At 40.5% G+C, this 15,933-nt stretch overlaps 1 protein-coding gene across 1 annotated transcript; it reads left to right on the forward strand.

Annotated features, from left to right (window-relative positions):
• Positions 1-483: 483 nt before the first annotated feature.
• LOC103927439 (ATPase 9, plasma membrane-type) lies at positions 484-5,611 on the forward strand. Its single transcript, XM_009336363.3, has 14 exons — positions 484-850; positions 1,373-1,492; positions 1,583-1,681; positions 1,756-1,893; positions 1,970-2,284; positions 2,394-2,720; positions 2,868-2,987; positions 3,108-3,335; positions 3,429-3,738; positions 3,830-4,344; positions 4,432-4,605; positions 4,711-4,893; positions 4,979-5,160; positions 5,269-5,611. Exons 1-14 carry the CDS (start codon positions 794-796, stop codon positions 5,363-5,365), a joined length of 2,865 nt encoding a protein of 954 aa, XP_009334638.1. The 5' UTR covers positions 484-793; the 3' UTR covers positions 5,366-5,611.
• The last annotated feature ends 10,322 nt before the right edge of the window (positions 5,612-15,933 follow it).

Consider the following 15,933-nt stretch of genomic DNA (forward strand, 5'->3'; position numbering starts at 1 on the left):
TCATTTTAAAAGCACATACAAATGAGCCCGTCAATTTGGTCTAAGAAAATTACTGATTTATCTACTCTTAACAAAATACGCAAAATGTTTGTTGACACATTGATTTTTACATAATTATTAGGCAGACTTCAATTGGTGTCGTGTAAATTGTAATCAGAAAAGGGAGAAAATTAAAAAAAATGGATACGACTATTTAGTTTTATGACGCATATCATATGTTAATTATTTGAAAATTGCCACCGAGTGAAAAGGCGTAGGAGTTGGTCGGGCCATGCAGTTAAGACAATAATAAAAAAGTGCAATTAGCGTAAGAAAGCTGGTTTTAAGTTTTAACTGGCCGTATGACCAGGGCTATAGCTCTAGAATGCAGACCAAAACTCTCGCTCCTTCATCCAATTACTCATTTTCCATACAAAGCTAATGCCCTTTTCTGTTATAAAAACAGACTCCCAGTCCAAGTCCTTTAGAGTACCGATTATTCCTCCCTCAGAGACACCACCGCAGTGTGTGATTTTCAGACCTTTACTGTACCGATTATTCCTCCCTCAGAGACACCAACACAGTGTGTGTGATTTTCAGAGAAGAAAAACTGGACCCCACATTGATTAAGGACCTGGCCCACTGAGATTAAAAAAAACTGGGTTCTAACTTGCTGGGAATTGAGTGTCTCTAAAAGTGCCCACCCTGGAAACACATGTATAAATATATATGTGTGTGAGTGTGTGTATGTGTGTTTATTTTCTGTATGAGCAGATGAGTGTTTAGTCTTTGGTGAAAGAAAACAAAAGAGAAAATGGCGGAAGGCAAAGCAATTAGCTTGGAGGAAATCAAGAAGGAAAATGTCGACCTGGTAAGTTTTTCTTGATCGCGTTTTTGTTGTACATTTTGTACATGTTCATGTTGTCAGCATGCAGATTTTGAATCTTGATGTAGCCACACTTGAGTTTTTTCTTGTCGTGTTCTAGTTTAGATCTTTGATTTTTGGTTTTCAGATTAAATGCTAAATGTTTCTCTTAATCCATTTTGTGTCATTTATCCTAATTTAGTTGATAAATTGGGACAGATTTTAGGTTTGATTTTTTAAATTTTTTTTATTTTTATTATGCATGCATGCATGAGTGCAAGTTTTTATTTGCACCTCGGGTTTCATGGCAGATGCAGTTGATTAATCATTAGATGCTTGTTTTTTATAATCCTGGAATCATAATTATAAATATTAAGGATTAAAATTATATTATGATGGGAAGAAGACTATGGACTTTGTTTGATGGCTGAGAAAATGCTGAAAATTGAAGAGAAGAAGACTATGCCAAGTAATTGAGTTGTTGTTAAGATATATCAGTCATTAACTTTGCCTTCCTATGTATTGCAGGAGCGCATTCCAGTTCAGGAAGTGTTCGAACAATTGAATTGCACAAAAGAGGGTTTGTCAAACGATGAAGGGCAGAAGAGGCTTCAGATCTTCGGGCCAAACAAGCTCGAAGAAAAGAAGGTACTTCTCAAGAAATACTCGAGTATACTTTTGTCCCCAATGTTAGTTTTGAAGGAAAGAAAATTAATCTTGTGATTAATCATTGAATAGGATAACAAGGTGCTCAAGTTCTTGGGTTTTATGTGGAATCCCCTATCGTGGGTGATGGAGGCTGCTGCAATCATGGCCATTGCCTTGGCAAATGGAGGGGTACCATCTCTCTCTCTCTCTCTCTCTCTCTCTGTCTCTGTCTCATATTTTCATGATTCTAATGAACCATGCAGGGAAGACCACCAGACTGGCAGGACTTTGTGGGAATTACTGCTCTCTTGATCATCAACTCTACCATAAGCTTCATCGAAGAAAACAATGCAGGAAATGCTGCAGCGGCATTGATGGCGGGTCTTGCACCGAAAACAAAGGTGACCATTAGTAATGGTTACATCAAGTATAGAAACAATGAAAATGGGATTTTTATATATGCTTGTTTGATTGTAGGTTCTGAGAGATGGAAGATGGAATGAGCTAGAAGCTGCAATCTTGGTACCAGGAGATGTGGTCAGTATTAAGTTGGGAGATATTGTCCCAGCAGATGCTCGTCTCTTGGACGGAGATCCTTTAAAGATCGATCAGTCTGCCCTCACTGGTGAATCTCTACCCGTGACAAGGTACCCTGGCGATGAAGTTTTCTCTGGCTCCACCGTCAAGCAAGGTGAGATTGAGGCAGTTGTAATTGCCACCGGTGTTCATACCTTCTTTGGGAAGGCTGCTCACCTTGTTGACAGCACCAACCAAGTAGGCCACTTCCAAAAGGTATTAGACATTTGTCTAAAGCTACAAGTATTAACTTCATGTACGAGCATTTAGTCCTTTCAATATTTTTTTGTGTTTCGTTTCCTTATATGCACTTCGTATTGATCAGGTTTTGACAGCCATTGGAAACTTCTGCATATGCTCCATTGGCGTGGGAATTGTTATCGAGGTAATAGTCATGTATCCGATTCAGCACCGGGCGTACAGAGATGGAATTGACAATCTCCTGGTGCTTCTCATTGGAGGCATTCCAATTGCTATGCCAACGGTGTTGTCAGTTACGATGGCAATTGGTTCCCACCGCCTCTCAACACAAGGTGCCATCACCAAGAGGATGACAGCCATTGAGGAGATGGCTGGAATGGATGTTCTCTGCAGTGATAAGACTGGGACTCTTACTCTCAACAAGCTTACAGTTGACAAGACCATGGTTGAGGTGATTATGGCCGTTCAATTGATTTACCATTCATTAAATTTGTTTTATGATGTGAAGAAAAGAGAAAAAGAGAAATAAATCAAGAACCTAGACTGTTATTCCATTGCTTGAGGAAATGTCATTAATGGAATTTATTTTGATTTTCAGGTGTTTGTAAAGGATGTGGACAAGGATGGTCTAATTCTGCTTGGAGCCAGGGCTTCCAGGGTTGAGAATCAGGACGCCATTGACACCTGCATCGTTGGAATGCTGGGAGACCCCAAGGAGGTATATCCCAGTCCAATTCCTTTATGTACTTGCATTTGTAGCATAAACTATTTCTTCGTGTTTTGACAGTGAATGATTAATTTAACCATCCTAATGTACGCACTATTGTTTGTGTTGCAGGCCAGGGAAGGAATAAATGAGGTCCATTTCTTGCCCTTTAATCCAGTGGAAAAGCGTACCGCCATAACATACATCGACCCTGAAGGGAATTGGCATCGGGTTAGCAAAGGTGCACCAGAGCAGATCATTGAGCTTTGCAACCTAAAGGGTGATGCTGAGAAGAAAGCACATGCTATCATTGGCAAGTTTGCAGATCGCGGCCTTCGTTCCCTTGCTGTTGCTAGACAGGTGAGTTTTGAGCTTTGTTCCTCTGAATTATAATTTGACGAGGATGGTTTCATATAACTGAAGTTGTTTTCTTCATAAATTGTTTGCCTTTAGACCGTGCCGGAAAAAACCAAAGAGAGTGCTGGAACACCATGGCAGTTTGTGGGTCTCTTGCCTCTCTTTGATCCTCCAAGGCATGATAGTGCAGAGACCATTCGCCGAGCCCTTAATCTTGGTGTCAATGTCAAGATGATTACTGGTGATCAGCTTGCCATTGGCAAAGAGACCGGTCGCAGACTTGGCATGGGCACCAACATGTATCCTTCTTCTTCCCTCCTTGGTGACACAAAGGACGAGTCGATTGCTAGCCTCCCTATTGATGAGCTTATCGAAAAGGCTGATGGCTTTGCCGGTGTCTTCCCAGGTAACTAGACTAAACCCTTCATGCAAGTGGGTTTGTTTCCGAAAATTCCAAGATTTTGTCTAGTAAAACTAAGTAATGAGATACCATGCAGAACATAAGTATGAAATTGTCAAGAGGCTGCAAGACAGGAAGCATATTTGTGGGATGACTGGAGATGGTGTGAATGATGCCCCAGCTCTAAAGAGGGCAGACATTGGAATTGCAGTGGATGATGCAACTGATGCAGCTCGCAGCGCATCCGACATTGTCCTTACAGAACCAGGGTTGTCTGTGATCATCAGTGCTGTGTTGACGAGCAGAGCCATCTTCCAGAGGATGAAGAATTACACCATCTATGCCGTTTCCATAACAATCCGTGTTGTGCTAGGTTTTATGCTCCTTGCTCTCATCTGGAAGTTTGATTTCTCGCCTTTCATGGTTCTGGTTATCGCCATACTCAATGACGGAACAATCATGACTATTTCTAAAGATAGGGTGAAGCCATCTCCTCTTCCAGACTCATGGAAACTAAAGGAGATCTTCGCGACTGGCGTAGTCCTTGGCACCTACATGGCTGTCATGACTGTTGTTTTCTTCTGGGCTGCTCATGGCTCTGACTTTTTCACGGTAAGCAAAATTCCTAAAATCAACTAAAGCAAAAGTCTTTTGTGGATAAATATTATTGCAAATATACTTACACTAAAAAATTTGTAGGAAAAATTTGGGGTAAGATCTATCAGGGGAAACTTTCCTGAGCTTACAGCGGCTATCTACCTTCAAGTGAGTATTATTAGTCAGGCACTTATCTTTGTTACTCGATCGCGAAGCTGGTCTTATGTCGAACGCCCCGGTTTCTTTCTCTTGGGAGCCTTTGTCATAGCACAGCTGGTAAGTTTCGACAAGTTTACGGTTGTTGATAGTATCTAATATTTTTTTCTTTTATATTTTCAAGAGCAAACTACTAATTTCCTCTTGCTGTTATGTTTTATCAAGATTGCTACCATAATTGCTGTTTATGCTAACTGGGGCTTTGCAAGAATCCATGGCATTGGATGGGGATGGGCAGGAGTTATCTGGCTCTACAGCCTTATCACCTACGTACCATTGGACATTCTCAAGTTCATCATTCGATATGTGTTGAGCGGCAAGGCCTGGGATAATGTACTTGAGAGAAAGGTATGTTTGATAAAATCTGATGCTTAAAACAATTTCCTTTCATCCTCGTATCCTAAATGTTTGATTCTTTCGTATTGGTATTCAGACTGCTTTCACAACAAAGAAGGATTACGGAAAGGGAGAGAGGGAGGCGCAATGGGCTACCGCTCAGCGAACCCTCCACGGTCTGCAGCCTCCTGAGACATCTGAGCTCTTCAATGACAAGAACAACTACGGGGAGTTGTCTGAAATTGCCGAACAGGCCAAGAGGCGAGCTGAAGTTGCTAGGTAATTATACAACCTTAAGCTGGTATTTCCCCTCTTTTCTGTAACACAAACCGAAATACTTCAAAAGATCTTATGTTCCTACCATTCTTATGCTTGTTTGCTTTCCAGGTTGAGGGAGCTTCACACACTCAAGGGGCACGTCGAGTCGGTGGTGAAGCTTAAAGGACTGGACATTGACACCATTCAACAACACTACACTGTTTAAGTGAGTGGCAAGACGGAAGACAACTAGCGCATTAGCATGGGAATCCAGTGTTCATCCTTAAAAAGAAAAAAACCAACAAAAACCAAGGAAAAAAATTGCTGTTATTTGTCATTGACTTTGTAGGAGGATGACGGGGTTGGGAATAATCCAACGGGGGAGTTGTTTCAGACAACCTAAGGTTGGAATCGGTTGTATTAGAAGGTTGAATCTTGTATTCTCTATGAATTAAATAATTAGTTCATTTCAATGATAATCTGCTATTTTTCGCTTCTACCATTTGAACAACAATATTTCCATCAGAATACAAGTATAGAATTATAGCAACTCAAGGTCTCGAGCCCTTTTGAGCACCGCTCGAACCTCTCTCAAGTAATAACACTTGTGCCTCCTTTGAGTGGTTAAATTTCTAAAAATTAAAAAGGAGAGAGAATGCTTTGGCATGTTTAAAATTTGGCTACAAGTGAGTCTCGCAGCCAAATCGATTCACTCTAGGTTTGTGCTAAAGTACTTGTTAGTCTAGAAGATTCTGTATAGGTTTTATGCGGACTAGGTTATGTAAATCCTTGTGCTGCCAAGTAACTTTACTAGTATATGTTTGTAATCTTGTGAATCAATGAAAATAAAGAAATTATAATTCTAAATCGTATCACTTGTTTACGTTTCCCTGTCCTGGTAAAACCATAGCCTCCTTGCCGTGCTCCCACCCTCCACTTTTCTCAAATCCTTGCCATGACTCTCCTTTCCCAGTGGCCACCAACGCCTCTTCATCCTCTACTCCTACTGGCTCCTCTCTTTCTGGTCTCAATGCTGCCCACTTTCTGAAACTCACGGACTCCAACTATGAAGCCGTTTCTTCTCGGGCATAATTTATTTTGGCTATGTTAATGGCTCTTTCCCAGCTCCTGCTGCCACTCTTCCTGCTGCTGACAAGGAACCTGCTAAACCGAATCCCTAGTTTGCTGCTTGGTTTCAATAGGATCAATTGGTGGTCAATTATCTGACTTCCACCCTCTCTGAGCCTATTTTGTCACTCACCGTTGGAATAACTTCTTCTCAAGCAATATGTAGTCTTCATGCACACTCCTCAGGCCTCCGTGGCCAATGCCACCAATATCTGTTTTCAACTATTGGCACTTACAAAAGGCTCTCGCCCTATCTTGAATTACCTCTATCAGGCTAAGAGTTGAATATCAGAGTGCGCAATGGACAAACGAACTAACTGATCATATATAACTTTATTTAACAGGATTGCCAAGAAGACTACATGAATCAAAGAGGCTACATCTTGATTGACATATTATCTCTGAATAACAAAGCTCTCTATTTATAATAAACAAACCCTAATCCCTAATAAGCAAGGAAACAAAAACCTAATTCAAATAGGCTAAGCTCAAATTCAAACACTAAATAAATAACTATTTTCCAACACCCCCGTCAAACTCATGGCGGTACACGTCATGAGTTTGCCAACAAGTAGATGTAGATACAAGCTCTGTTAGGTGGACACAACAAGACAAGTTTTGTTAGGCGGACATGACAAGGCAAACGGGCAATCAAGCGAGCAAACGAACAATTCAAGTAAACAAGGAAGCACGCGGACGAGCAGTTAAGCAATTCCATCATTCAACCATTTGGCAAGCAAGCAGATTTCGACAAATGATCCAACTAATAATCAGGTACACAACATCACTCGAGTGGTCATTAGTTCAAGCACTCGAGTAATCGTGATGGTGGGCAACCAGGAGATCCAATACAAGCTCAACAAAAACCATTCTTACATCAACCATGTGGGCCCCAAACAAACCAGGCCGACACCAGCTTCAATCAATAAGTGCAGACGGGCAAACAGTAGGCCCACGTGGACCTCAGTCAATAGCAACCAAATTAACCATTCTTTGCTTCATCCTGGGCCGAAACAAACAACCAATTTGTCTCCTTCTTCGGTTCACGTTAGCAAACTGGGTGCAAAACAAGTGAAGACCAACATTCTGAACTCAGACTCCAAGGTGTGGTTGCAGGCTTTTCAGGATAGGAAGCAATAGACAGCGACGGGATTTCAGGCAATGGCAGTGGCGTGACTGGATGGCTTGGCGGTGGGGTGGATTCGGACGGCAGATGTGCTAGGTTTCTGGTTGCAGCGGCAGTGTGCAGATGGGGTTTGCGAGTCTGGGTGAGAGTGAGAATGAGCAGTGTGGTGGGCCTCGTTGCGAATCGCAATGGTGGGGAAGGATCAGGCTAGAGACAGGTTCTGGGTGCAGCGGCAGTGAGTCATGCAGGCGAGGTGGGGCAAGTCGAACTGGTGCAGATGCAGCGGATCTTGTACTGGTGCAGGAGTGGTCTAGGCGGGCCTGGATGCGGTGATGCAGCGGTGGGGCTGGAGGCTTGGATCGACTCCGGCTCCAAACTTCAACCCATATTTATTTATTTATTTTTAAACGACAAACAAAGGTTAACCCAAACCAAAAAACAAAAAAGTTTCACGGAACGAATCTGGACAAAACAAACAACGAGATAGATAAATTGATATAAAAAAAACAAAAGCAGATTAAATCCCGAAGGATCAAACCTGTTCTGATACCAAGTTGAATATTAAAGTGCTCAATGAACAAATTTATTTAACGAGATTGCCAAAAAAGCTACATGAATTAAAGAGGCTACATCTTAATTGACATATTATCTTTGAATAACAAAGCTGTATATTTATAATAAACTAATCCTAATCCCTAATAAGCAAGGAAATGAAAACCTAATTCAAATGGGCTAAGCCCAAATCCAAATACTAAATAAATAACTATTTTCCAACGCTAAGTCTATTGCCGAAACTCTTGTTGCAATTAATTAACGTGTTTCTAATGCTGATTTGGTCACGTTTGTTCTTAAGGGTCTTGGTTTGGAATATTCTATGCTTGTTACTGCATTTTTAAATTGGACAATGATTGTCTGCCCTCCCACTTCTGGTGCTCTCCTGTTTTGTGTGGTCACGGTTAAGCCATGTCAATATTTTATATTTATTTATTTCATAATGATAATAAGACAAAAATGAATAGTAATATAAAATGTTGATGTGGGTTAACCGTGACCACACAAACACAAGGGCACCGGAAGTGGGAGGGCAGACAATCCTTGTCCTTTTAAATTTTCTTCCCCTGCCTGAATTTCCCAATTTACGATCTTGTATATTGACCTTTGAAGCCCAATCTCAAATTGACGCAGCAACACAAGCTCTACTTGCTATCGCACTAGGCTTTCCCCTTCCTGCCCAAAATGCGCCGCAAGCCCACATGCCTCCCCAAGGTTAGCAGGCCCATTTGCCTCCACCTGTCCCACAGCAGTAGCATACCGATGCTTACTAGGCTCAAGGCCTGAACCTGCATCATTAGCTTATCCAGCAACAACGATCACACAATCAAGGTCGTGAGGGTATTAATCGATGCCCCTGTGGTTAGGGCAGATGTGGTCATGGTGGCTACCGTAGTGGTGGCCGTGGGGTTAGGAACCTAACCAATGGGGTTTTCATCCTCCCAATCAATAAGGTATTCTTAGTGTTCCTCCTGGTTTTTGGTGCAATTTTTGTAACTCTTTAGGTCATCATGCTCCTATGTGCCCACAATGTTCCGCTCCTCCTTTTGCAGCTTATCATGCCTTCCCACTTGGTGCTGTTAATGATCTTACCTGGTACTTTGATATAGGTGCCACTCACCACATGACCAACCATGGTGCTGCCTTCCATGACCCTGCTCCCTATAATGGTAAATATTTTGTTGTTGTTGGTAACATGACGTCTCCCTATCACTCACACAGGCTTTATCCCTCTTACTTTAGGTTTTCGTTTGTTTAAATTAAATAATGTCTTCTATGTTCCTTCTCTTAAGAAAAAGCTTCTTTCTGCCTCTCAGTTTACTAAAGATAATTCTACTGTTGTTATTATTCATCCATTTGGTCAAGCAAACTTTGATTTTAACACTGGTTCTCCGTTGTTTCATGGCCTCCGAAGTTTTATCTAAGTTGTCTTTAGGATCTATGCCTGAGTTAAATAAGGTGTTTTGTAACCATTATGTGCTATCTAAGTCGTTTAAATTACCTTTTACATCTAATAATATTGTTGCTTAGTTTCCCTTATATTTATTTTATTTGGATGTTTGGATGTCTTTTATTCCATCTATTTCTAGCTTTCGCAATTATGTTTTATTTACAGATGATTCGTCACTCTTGGATTTTTCCTATGCTGGCCAAATCCCAGGTTTTTATGCACTTTGAATCCCTTTACAATATGGTGCGCAATATATTTAATTCCTTTATTAAATTTCTCCAATCCGATGATAGTACAAAATATGTCAATAACTCATTTAAAACTTTTTTCACAAAGCTGGAATTGTCCATTGTGTCTTCATGTCCTCATACACTTGAACAAAAATGGTATTGTTGAACGTAAACACCATCATATCTCCATTATCATGCGTCTTATTCTCCACATTGCCCATGCCCCACTCTCTCTTTGGGTCGAAGCTGGCTTCATCGCTGTCTTCATTATCGATTTACTCCCTTCCTTGGCCTTGGGTTGGTCTAGTCCGTACTTTTGTCTCTTTGGTCGTCATCAAATTTATCCCCCCTTCGTACGTTTGGTTGTGTGTGTTACCCACATCTATGTGCTTATATTACTGACAAATTGGAACCTCATTCCAAAGAATGTGTTTTTGTAGGTTATAACTTACAATACAAAGGATACTGGTGTCTTGATCATGAGACTAATCGGGTTTTTATTTCTTGCCATGTCACCTTTGATGAGTCCAATTTTCCATCCGCGAGCACTGCTGCATTTGCAGCCCAGCCTAATTATGTTCCTTTTCTATTGAAGCTTTCTCAAGTGTTGCAGACCTAGCCTATGGTCTCTCGCCCTGTGACCCAACCCGTCCTCCTACTGTTCCTGGGTCACTGTCCACCCGGCATTTGGATCCGCACATGGCTCTTGCCTCTTCTAGTCTGTCCTTGCTTCTATCCCATGATCGAAGCTTTGCAGCGGTCTACCTATCACCTTTGTGGCAATTCAACCCAGCGACTCGGCTAGTGGGCTTCAGCTAGTCTCCATTTCTTCAGTTGCTGCACTACAACCCACTACCCCCCAGGCATTGCCTCTTTCAATGCATCCTATGAACATTCGCTTATGTACAGGCCATTCCAAGCCCAAGGATTTCATTGACGGCAATGTCTGCTGCCTTCATCCACATGCCCTCACTACTTCTGTTTCGGATCTAGTTGAGCCCACTTGTTTTACTTAGGCTTTTCACCTTTTAGAATGACGTTCTGATATGACTGAAGAACTTAATGTTTTACTTAAGAATAATACGTGGTCCTTTGTTCCTCTTCATTCTTCTCATAACTTGGTTGGCACATGAGTCGGAGTCACCTAGTATGACCTGTACAATAGGCTGGGTATAAATATGTATGCTCAAGTGCTACGATCATGTGAAGGCTGTACGATAATTCGCAGGCCACCTACGAGTCGAAACCACCTATTGTGGTCTGTACGACAAGCTGGCGCCAGACTTGGATCCAAGGTGAGCGTGCGGTGCGGGAGGTGAACAATCACGTGAAGGCTGGCCCTAGCCTTAGGCGGGAGCACTAATATCGGGGTGTAGCCATGATGAGTTCTAAATAAATGTGTGCATACCAATGCAATACAAGCCATTCAATCACATAATACTCACCTGAAGCTTACCTGAGTCTCCTTATCATCACAAAATATAATTTACAAGTGTAACCATGCAATATTTGAAATTTAACTTATTTACGACATGGCAAGCAAAGCATAGTTCCATAAAAAAAACACGTTTTTGGAAGCCGTAAAGTTTGTACACACACACACACTGTAAAAAGGAAAAAGACCCACTCACCTAAGGTCCGCACTACAACTCCCTAGCACGAATTTCGAGGCATCATGAATGATCGTCGCCTAGAACAAATATTCAGTCATGTCTCAAAATTCTTATCGATAGAACACGTAACTTACATAAGACACATCTCCAAGGACGTTTTAGAATGATTTGAGACATATTGACCAAAAGTCAAATGTTGATCAAAGATCGATGGTAGGTTCCACAACTCTATGTAACTCGATCCGGAAAATCCGCATCACAGAGTTTCGATCTATAACTTCCAAAGATCCACATCATGCTTCAATGATCCACATTATGCATCATAGATTTTATGAACTTAGGAATCTAATTCGGGAAGATTTGCATGTCAGATTCCTGATCCGTCAGTTCCTATTGTCTCAAATATTATGAATAATAACGTACTAAAGTTTGGTGACGATCCAACGGTTGGATCATCGATTCAAATAAGGATCAAGTGGCAGACCTTAGCAACATTGTACCTAAACAATGAAATTTCGTTAATCGGACTTCACCTATGCAATTAGAGTATCAAACTTAGCTTAGAAAGGTTAGGTGGGGTCTCGGCCCACACACCGCCACACATGGCGGTCAGCTGCCCCGACTCGCCTAAAAAATCAACTATGTCTAAAAATTCTCAAATTTCACAGAAATGAAGATCTCAATGAGTAGAGCAAGTTTTATACCTATGGCCGATTCTAATTTGACCAGAAAAAGCCTCAAATCACCACAAACTTGTCAAAAACCTTAGAAATGGGTTGTTTTGATTCGACTCCAAGCAAGCTCTGGCACCCCAACCAATGCATGGGCTTTGTTCATGAGGTTGAGGAGAGTCTATTGGTGGTGGTGATTGACTGAGTTTGCTTTAGAAATGGCTGATCGCTGCCACGAGACCCGTCGCACCCACCGGTGCTATTCTCCACGGAATGAAACCAAATCTCATCGAGTTTGGGGTGGAGTTCATAGCGAGGATGTCATAGTGATGCTTACAGGTGATGGTTGGCTGTGAAAAGCTAGGAAAATGCAGTGCAAAGTGTCAGAAAAGCCACGGAACACTGGGTCAGAGATCGGGTTGCGACATAGAAACGGGTTGGGGGTCTGATCGGCCACCCCATCAACTCTCTCCTTTCCCATCCTTTTTCTCTTTACCTATTGGTTCTCTCTTTTTCTTCCTTTCTTAATTGGTCCGTTTCCCCCCTCATTTCCCTCCTTTATCTTCCATCTCCACCGCCCATCTTTTCTTTCCTTAAATCTGGGCCATACATGTGGCTTTCCAGATTTTGCTCCAAAAATCTGGAGCATTCCAGAAAATAATAAATTTACAATTTTTCCCTTGACTTCATTCGTTAATAACTCCAAATTATGTTCCGTTTACACCCACGCATTCGTAACGACGAGTACTACGAGGATACGCTAAGAAAATGGATTTGACGTGAATTAACAAGGCGGTCAACAAAAGTTAATGCATTTGCCTCGAAGGGCATTTTCAAAATTTCACATTTTAAAATTATAAAAACCGTAGTTTTTTTGGGGACGGGTCATTACAATCTACCCCCTTAAGAAAATTTCGTCCCCGAAATTTAAAATAACTTGTTATACAAGAATAGTGAAAAGACAGTAGAAAAAAAGTTATGTAAAGAAGATATCAAGTTAGAGCATTTGCATAAAAGAGAATGTCATTCTGTCGCAATCGGAGTGCAAATATTCCTCTTTCATGCCTCCAAGCTCATACCTTCATCCTTCCTTGATAATATAGTGGATGATACCTGTACAAAATATAGAGTGAAAAATATGTAATACTATGTAACAACATAAGGTCAAAAATATATGCATATAATAAGATAACGACAAGAAATAGATATATAGTAATGTATGATTCAAATACTTGTATTAAGTTTAAAACCAAAAATGAAAATAACTCACCCAAAAATTTGTAATAGCAAAATACCTATAAAATTATGTAATAGGTAAATAATTTGCATTGAAAATCAAAAACCCAAAATGAAAATGGACCTTGCCAAGCATTCGTCATGTCACGAATTTCAAGAATGAGTGTGTGGGTCACGAGTCGAGTCTAACCTTCACTAACTAATAATTGCTGCCGTAGATGAGCTGACTTGCTCACTTGCTTAGCGAACCCAACAATTAAGCCATCGATATTACAGTCTACAGCCTGTAATGTCGATAATTAATTGTTGTCTCAATAAGCTAGTGAGAAGTTCCTGAGGATGCCAAAATATCGTTTTGCTCCTCATGTATGAATATGCCTAGATCACCCAATTCATGCCTCGATTGTGATGATGTACTATCCCAGAGCGCACTAATCCAATTGCTAGAAGTGTTTCGACGTCCATGTACACCCAAAACATCAAGTCCTAAAGTAAAGTAGTGAAGATGCACCTGGACGAACACTTATCGTAAAACATTTCTTTCGAGACTAACCACGGTGATCGTTTTCAAAATATATGGTATAAGATCTGAAAACTTGAATTAGAGAAACAATATCTCTGACCACATTCTCCAAATGACAGTTACAGTCTCGAGTCACACATAGAAATTAATGTCACAATTGCCAAGCTCAAAACCTACATTCATACCTTCACCAATACCATGCTGAAAGGCTGCTTAATCCTCAAGACCATATGAAACTCTTCTTGATATATCTGGTAGACTCGTGAAAAGATTATGCTTCAACTGTTCCCACTAGGATTGATATGAAGCTGGGTGCACGCATCCGCTGAGTCGATATATCATGAATTCCTTACTGATTGAGCGAGAAACCATGTCGAGAAGGCTTGGTAGTTTCTGGAACATTCAATCACCAACGATCAGATTTGTTCAGCAGAGTATTCGTTAGGTGATTGAGGAATTAATGATCACACTAAATTTTAAGCGTCGAGCGATTCTCTGCACAGTCTGTATGCATAAAAAAATAATATGAAGCACAGTGGTGTGGGCACGTATCCAAGGATGATTGGAATGCCTTCTGGCACATAGAGGTGAATATGGAATCACAGTCAGAATAGACGCTAGTCTAAATGTCAGAAAGATCTGATAATTTCAAGAATGAGGAATTTTACCAAGTGGTCTAAACATAGTCCCTCTAGACCAACGGAAAATAAGCTAACTTGTCACGTCGGCCGATGGTCGCTGAAACATCATCATAACTCCACAAGTACAAGATACCTCGTATTGGAAGCTTATGGTGATATTTCCCATCCTTATACAGATACAAGAAGTGATTATAACCATCCTAACAATTTATTGATATCTCACAAGTAACGTCAAAACAATACTTGTGAATTCCAACTGATGTGGGATATGACAAGCTAAAGGTGCTCAGTAACTACGTTTGCACCACTAGGGTAATACACGATAGTGCATTCATAGACGTTGATTAGGCTCTTCCATCGTTGCTATCAAAAATTTTAGCTTATCTCAAATGAAGATGTTTTTGAGAAATCTAAGATTGGTAATGTTTCTAGACGCATTTCTCACAAAGAAGTGTTATCCGATATTTCAAATGAAGATAATAACAATTGACTCTAAGTCATAGAATGGTTCACTTCAAACGGTTTTAATTGTTGGAAAGTATAAGCGATTCTCCGTCATGCTGCCTCAGCACAGTCAAAACACCTAGAGAACACGTCATCATGGATTTTCAAATGATCAATGTCAACGAAAAGTGTAACACAAAGGTAGGTTGAGACAACAATTTGGTTGTCATAAAATTTATTCATAATCAACACCCCAAGCTGAACTCGATATGTGAGGAAAAACATTATAGTCGAAAAATCGCTAACCAATTGTCGATAACTCGACAAGACTAAGCATATCTCAAATCTCACAACACTTTGTGAGAATGTCAACTTTCTTTCGCTACTTAGGTCTTGTATGAGATATAGGTGAAAGGCTAGCTAGAGGATTGTTCTCCACACATGAAACATATGCATACAAATTGATTTCCAGTTATTATTTCTATAAACCATGAATGACAATGCCCCAAATTAACTGTGAACTTGTTTGGACCCAAATTTACACCATCGGCCCGTGTAATCAAGGTCGTTGAGTAAGCATAGCTCTTAACCGTTGGATAAAAAGTGAAGATAATTTTGTTATTGTTAAAGGATAATATTATGATTTTTATCATAATAATTATCTTTTAATATGAATTATCTTGGCATATTCTTAAACAGGATAGATAGGATGCATATTATATGCCCAAGCAAACAGTGTAGTTCGAATGGGATTGGAATTCTTGTCATCATATTGGAGCAGGCCACGTTATTGGGCTCGACATACGCGTTGAATTTATATCAAGAAATTTAGGTTCACAAGGAGATCAAAAGGGATTTGGTTTGGTCATTGGTGGTATATTAAGAATATTCTGATATCATCACAGAGAGACGGGTGCAATTTGGAAAACGTATTGGCAGGTCGTAGCTAAAAAGCATGAAGGAGACCTCACTGCTATAAATGTAAGATGATGTGCAACAAGCCAAGGCCTTTCCAATTCAATACACAAATTGCCCTGTGCAAACTTCTCAAAAATCTTGAGATTTTTTTTTTATTTTCCTTTTCCGCCAACACACCTTCAATTTGGATAAACAACACTGTGAAGGCAACCGGTGACATCTTCAGTTTGGATAAACAACAATGTTTCCATAGAATCAGCCA

This window comes from the organism of the source record quoted next, unplaced genomic scaffold (genome assembly GCF_019419815.1).
Source record: "Pyrus x bretschneideri cultivar Hongxiangsu unplaced genomic scaffold, Pyrus_bretschneideri_v1 Contig26, whole genome shotgun sequence".
NCBI lineage: Eukaryota > Viridiplantae > Streptophyta > Magnoliopsida > Rosales > Rosaceae > Pyrus > Pyrus x bretschneideri.